This window comes from Physeter macrocephalus, unplaced genomic scaffold (assembly GCF_002837175.3).
Source record: "Physeter macrocephalus isolate SW-GA unplaced genomic scaffold, ASM283717v5 random_989, whole genome shotgun sequence".
NCBI lineage: Eukaryota > Metazoa > Chordata > Mammalia > Artiodactyla > Physeteridae > Physeter > Physeter macrocephalus.
The window spans coordinates 18,270-24,018 of record NW_021147034.1 but is presented as its reverse complement, the minus strand read 5'-3'; the positions used below and the strand labels follow the sequence as shown (position 1 = coordinate 24,018).

General features: G+C 50.6%; 1 protein-coding gene across 2 annotated transcripts; it reads left to right on the top strand.

The window, feature by feature from the left end:
- The first annotated feature begins 342 nt into the window (after positions 1-342).
- Positions 343-4,824, top strand: TUBB1 (tubulin beta 1 class VI). 2 transcript variants are annotated; one of them, XM_028487319.2, is made up of 2 exons: positions 343-501; positions 1,160-4,824. In XM_028487319.2, exons 1-2 carry the CDS (start codon positions 418-420, stop codon positions 2,456-2,458), a joined length of 1,383 nt encoding a protein of 460 aa, XP_028343120.1. In that variant the 5' UTR covers positions 343-417; the 3' UTR covers positions 2,459-4,824. The 2 variants fall into 2 exon arrangements, with proteins under 2 accessions (XP_028343120.1, XP_028343121.1); XM_028487320.2 differs by having other exon boundaries at positions 414-1,270; positions 1,380-4,824.
- The last annotated feature ends 925 nt before the right edge of the window (positions 4,825-5,749 follow it).

Here is a 5,749-nt window from a genome sequence, read left to right as displayed (position 1 = left end):
CACGTAATGGGATCTATACTTTACTAGCTGGACGCACTGTAAGGCCAAACTAGAGATACACTTCTGATGTGAAATTCTAAAAGAACAGCATTAATGTACACAAGGGCCTGAAGTTAATAGGAGCAAAATCCAATCTAATATTTTATGTGTTGACATTTTATTGAAGCAGTTCAGGGTGACATAAAACTCAAGCTTCACTTCATGGTGAGCAGAGGTAAAGAGTACATTACGCCGTGGGGTGGGCAGTTAGGAGGAGGGCCCGCAAGGTCACGTTGGGGAGGGAAGGAGGCCCAGGAGCCCTCGCTGCCTGCCTTTCTGCTCAACGTGCTGTCGCCGACCTGGCGCTCGTCGGGGTCCCTCTGGACGCTGACCTCCCCTCCTTCTGCTTTCAGTTCTGGGAGGTGATTGGCGAGGAGCATGGGATCGACTGGGCCGGAAGCTACCACGGGGACAGCGCCCTGCAGCTGGAGAGGGTCAGCGTGTACTACAACGAGGCCCATGGTAGGACTTCACTGTCGGCCCCCGTCACCAGCCCCAGGGACGCGGCAGAGAGAGGAGGTCCCGCGAGACCAGGACGCCAGATGGGGGATGTCCCGAGTGACCGAGGGCAGGACTGGCCACTGGAGGGTCACTGGTCTCTGGTCACTGGAGGGGGGCACGCTCTCAACACAAGCAGCTTAGGCCCCGACCTTCCTTTCTGGGTTTTATTTTATTTAATGAATTAATTTATTTTTTAATTTTTAAAAAATTTTATTTCAGCTGCGCTGCACAGCCTGTGGGACCTTAGTCCCCCGACCAGGGATTGAACGCGTGCCCTCGGCGGTGAGAGCACGGCAGTCCTAACCCCTGGATCACTGGGGAATTCTCCCTTTCTGGTTTTTAAATAAAAAGTAGGATCATTTCCAATATGAACAAAATCCCTGTCACTGGCAAGACAACAAACAAAACGGACAACGATGGAAAAAGATATTTCCGCAGCATTCTACAGATTTGTGTGACTGCTGTTGCAGTCCAAGATATGATTTCCAGTCTCTCTATCAAAGACACCTTCTAGGAGGGCTTTTTTCTTCTGGATCCGTGTCACAAGGTTCTGCTCTGATGAAACATTAACCTTTAGAAAAACGGCAGTTGGCTGACTTCTTCGTATTTTTCCACGTAGGTAAGAAATACGTGCCCCGAGCAGTCTTGGTGGACCTGGAACCTGGGACCATGGACAGCATCCGATCCAGCCGACTGGGGGCCCTCTTCCAACCGGACAGCTTTGTCCACGGTAGGTTCTCCTGGAAGGTTCCAGGGGAAGAGAGGAGCGCCTCCTGGTGTGTTGCTGCCGACACCCTTCCCCCGACCGCAGCGGGCTAACCGAGTCCCTTGTGCCGCAGGTAACTCTGGGGCCGGCAACAACTGGGCCAAGGGCCACTACACGGAGGGGGCCGAGCTGGTGGAGAGCGTGCTGGACGCAGTGCGCGCCGAGGCCGAGGGCTGCGACTGCCTGCAGGGCTTCCAGCTCGTGCACTCGCTGGGCGGGGGCACGGGCTCGGGGATGGGCACGCTGCTCCTGGGCAAGATCCGCGAGGAGTACCCCGACCGCATCCTCAACTCCTTCAGCGTGATGCCCTCGCCCAAGGTGTCGGACACGGTGGTGGAGCCCTACAACGCCGTGCTGTCCCTCCACCAGCTCCTGCAGAACTCGGACGCCTGCTTCTGCATCGACAACGAGGCCCTCTATGACATCTGCTTCCGCACCCTCCGGCTGGCCACGCCCACCTACGGCGACCTCAACCACCTGGTGTCCCTGACCATGAGCGGCGTCACCACGTCGCTGCGCTTCCCGGGCCAGCCCAACGCCGACCTGCGCAAGCTGGCCGTGAACATGGTGCCCTTCCCGCGCCTGCACTTCTTCATGCCCGGCTTCGCGCCGCTCACGGCCCAGGGCAGCCAGCAGTACCGCGCGCTCTCGGTGGCCGAGCTCACCCAGCAGATGTTCGACGCCCGCAACACCATGGCCGCCTGCGACCCCCGCCGCGGCCGCTACCTGACCGTGGCCGCCATCTTCCGGGGGAAGATGTCCACCAAGGAGGTGGACGCGCAGCTGCTCGCCGTGCAGACCAGGAGCAGCAGCTGCTTCGTGGAGTGGATCCCCAACAACGTCAAGGTGGCCGTGTGCGACATCCCGCCCCGGGGGCTGAGCATGGCGGCCACCTTCATTGGCAACAGCACGGCCATCCAGGAGCTCTTCGGCAGGGTTTCTGAGCACTTCTCGGCCATGTTCAAGAGGAAGGCCTTCGTGCACTGGTACACGGGTGAGGGCATGGACATCAATGAATTCGCCGAAGCCGAGAGTAATATCCAGGATTTGGTGTCCGAGTACCAACAGCTTCAAGATGCCGAAGCAGTTCTGGAGGAGAAGGAGGAGGTCGGGGGGGAGGCAGAAACGGAGCCAGGAGATCAGGGACGTTAACCACGAGAGCCGCTGTGTGAGGCTGGCCGCGGCGTGGAGTCACGTCCAGTGTTCTCACCTGGGACGAGTGAGTCCCCCCGGCCGTCCCCGGCCGCTTCCGCACCGCAGCACCGCGACCCACACGCAGCCACCCAGTATTAGCTTCGACACAGGACTGCGCGGGTGGGGAGGTACGGGTGGGCAGTAGGGTCTTCTGCTGGCACCGACTAACCTTGAAGAGCTCCATATTCCCTGCCCACTCGAGTCGCTGCTTTTTAATAGCCAGGTGAATTTATGGTAAAGCGCTCCCTCTGTTTAAAGATCTGGACTGGCTATTTGCTGTATGCCTAGCACCGCGCCAGGCATCAGGGCTCCACGGGTGGACGCGTGGGGAGCCACTGCAGTTGAGGTTAAATTGTAAACGCTTTAGCTATGCTGGTAAGCGTCCCGGAATCTGTACCTGGCATCCCGGGCTGCTAAGGCTCTTCCTGCAGGTTCTCTCTTAACTTGCTGCCCGCAACCCACCTGCTCACACCTGCCGGCCTCCAGAAAAGCCAGGTGACTGCTTGGTGTGCGGGAGGTTCGCGGGGGTAAATGGGCTTCAGCGTCCACCAGTAAATTGTGGAGACCGTGTGTACGTTTCAACGTACCAACTGCAAAGGGCAAAAGGGAGGAAAGGAGAGTGGCATTCCTTCCCACAAACACCCGGGCAAAAAAATAAAAACCAAAAACCAAAAAACGACAAGCAAAACTCGAGAACTCCAATCCTCTGATCTTTATGTCTGAAGAGCTAGCTTTTAACATACGTGTATTTACATACTTTTAAGTTTCTTATTAATGTTTGATTCTGGGAATTCATTAATCATCATCTTTGGTTTTCCTCGTAAAGGCTATTTCGAAATGTCCTCTTTCACTTTCATGTGGCGATCACCTCCGGAAAGCTCTCTGTAGCCGCTCTGTTTTTTAAAAGGCCACAGGCGCGCTCGGCAACCATTCAAACGGAGGAATTAAGCAGCGGTGGCTGCAGTGTCCTTTGCGGTTATGGAGGACATCGTCTCATTAGGGAACTTTTACAGTTCAAATTAATTTGCAGAAGTTGCCATAAATGTTTGCATGATGATGCAGCTTTAACCATTACATGATTTTAATCTGCTCACATTACAACAGGACCAGATACACAAAAGTGTAATCAGATCATCCATAACTTCTTAATTACAGTTTACCTATTCCTGACATACAGCACTGCCATCCCTTCCAGCGCCGTAAGGGTTTTAATGGCCTTCTAGAATTACCAGGGAGCTGTCCTATTTGATCCATGGGTAGCTGGTCACAGGAGGAAATATTTACTTGCCGGCAACTGGATTTGCTCTGTAATCTGCAGTAATGAGGCAGCCGGTGAATGGGTGACAGCAGCTCATTTTGAGAAACTTCATTCTTTTCATGTATGTCTCATGAGGAAATAACTAAAACATGTACCAAGAGAAAATTAAGTCTTGCTGTCGGTATCATGACAAGTCTTCTATTTCCAGAATTACAAAATAAATAAATAAATAAATACCTTCTACTTGTGGTTCAAAAAGCACTAAAAACAAAAGTAGATTTAAACGTAGATTTAAGGAACTGCACCTAAACTACTCCTAGTTTGAAGTTCGTAACTTCCTTAGATGCTAAAAAGACTTATAACATGCGATTACATAAGAATTTACACACATGATTCCTCTATCACTTTTTTTCACTTTCTCAAATCTAAAAAGGCAATTAAATAGATGCAAGAAAGGACAAAGATCTAAATTAAAAAAAAACCTTGCTGATTTATATCACTGTAAAGATTTTTGTTTGCTCAACAGTAATCGTTACAATAAAAGAAATACAATTTTAAATGGCTAAATTGCTTTATTTCAGACTAAATAAATTCCTTTTCTTGGAATTCTAACCGTCCAGACTGATTAATGTGAGTAGTTAAAAATATTTTCAGAATGCATCTCACCATCCTACTCTTTCATATGGTAGAAATAGATTAAAAAAAAAAAACAAAAAAACACTAGAAACCAAAAGAAATCTGTCCCCTTTGATTCTGAAGAGCCTATTCCTTTAGCTGTATGGTTGCTACAGCGACATTGGTCTCTCGGAGACCAAGAAGGTAGAATCAGAATTTTAGAGCTTGTCCAGTTCCTTCACTTCACACCAAGAACACTGCCTGAGTGAAGAGACTGAATCCCTCACAAATCATTCAGGTGGTTAGTGAAATACCCACATCAAGATCTGATCAGGGACCCCTGGTAATCTGGACACAGTGGTCCTGGCAGCCCCCAGCAGGCCATGAGGCAGGGCATCACGATATCGGTTCCGGATTTTTTAATCACAGAGAAAGAGCCTCAAAGAATCTTTACGGAGCAGTGAATCTGTCCTTTACTCAGTTGACTTTTAATCCTTTCCATACCACAAGCCCTGTCCCTAAGTCTCATCTCTAATTATCCCATTTGCCTCCCGAATAAATGACTTATCTCTAATTGAATTGGCTGGAAAGAATTTAGCCCTTTGCCTATCAGTTACTTTATCTGCCTGGTACCAAAAAGGCCCCACGGCCTTGTGATCCGTTTATTCCTGTCCCTGTAATGAAAGATGCCCCCTGGTACCTTAATTGTGGGGAATGGAAGCATGACAACTGAGGGGCCTTGACTTCAAAAGAGCAGGACAACAGCCTGAGGCACAGGGCACAAGGGATCGTAGGCTGCTCCTGTCCAGCCCTGCAGCTCCTCCTCGTGTGCCCCATGCCAAGAATGAGATAAAGCCTGTAGGCCAAGTGTCCAGGGCAGGAAGTCCTCTCCAGAAGCCAACAACAAAGGCGTTTTCTTGTGCTCTTCCTTGGCATGGCGCAGTGGCCCGTGATAGATTATTGTTAGCTTAAGTACCGAGCTGAGAACCTGTCCTGGGGCAGAAGCTACACGGTGTTTCAACATTTCCTGGCCAAGTGTCTCTCTCCATCTCCAGAAGTGGGTAAAAATCAAGCAGTTAACTTTGCAACTTTGTAAACTCTGGCGTTTTACCCCACCCAGTGCCTTCAAGTTTCAAGGAAAGGGAAAAACACCCCACTGCCAACAATTCTTCAACCCTAAATATTTAATAGGTAAATGAATCAGCGTGAAATCACCATGGACCTGCTGTCATGATCACGCCCTAGACCTGCAGTCCAGAAGCTTCCGTGTTCACGTCAGCTCGGCCATCAGCTTGCTAAGCAAGTTGCTGAGCAGCTTTGCCTCGTTTCCTATGAGAAGTGCCCCCAGAACATAAAGATTCACCTATAAGACAATG

Bases quoted from the DNA above. Each gene is read 5' to 3' on its own strand.
- TUBB1 (XM_028487319.2), top strand. From the start codon at position 418: ATGGGATCGACTGGGCCGGAAGCTACCACGGGGACAGCGCCCTGCAGC. The intron at 502-1,159 runs GTAGGACTTCAC...TTTTCCACGTAG, and splicing joins GTACTACAACGAGGCCCATG to GTAAGAAATACGTGCCCCGA.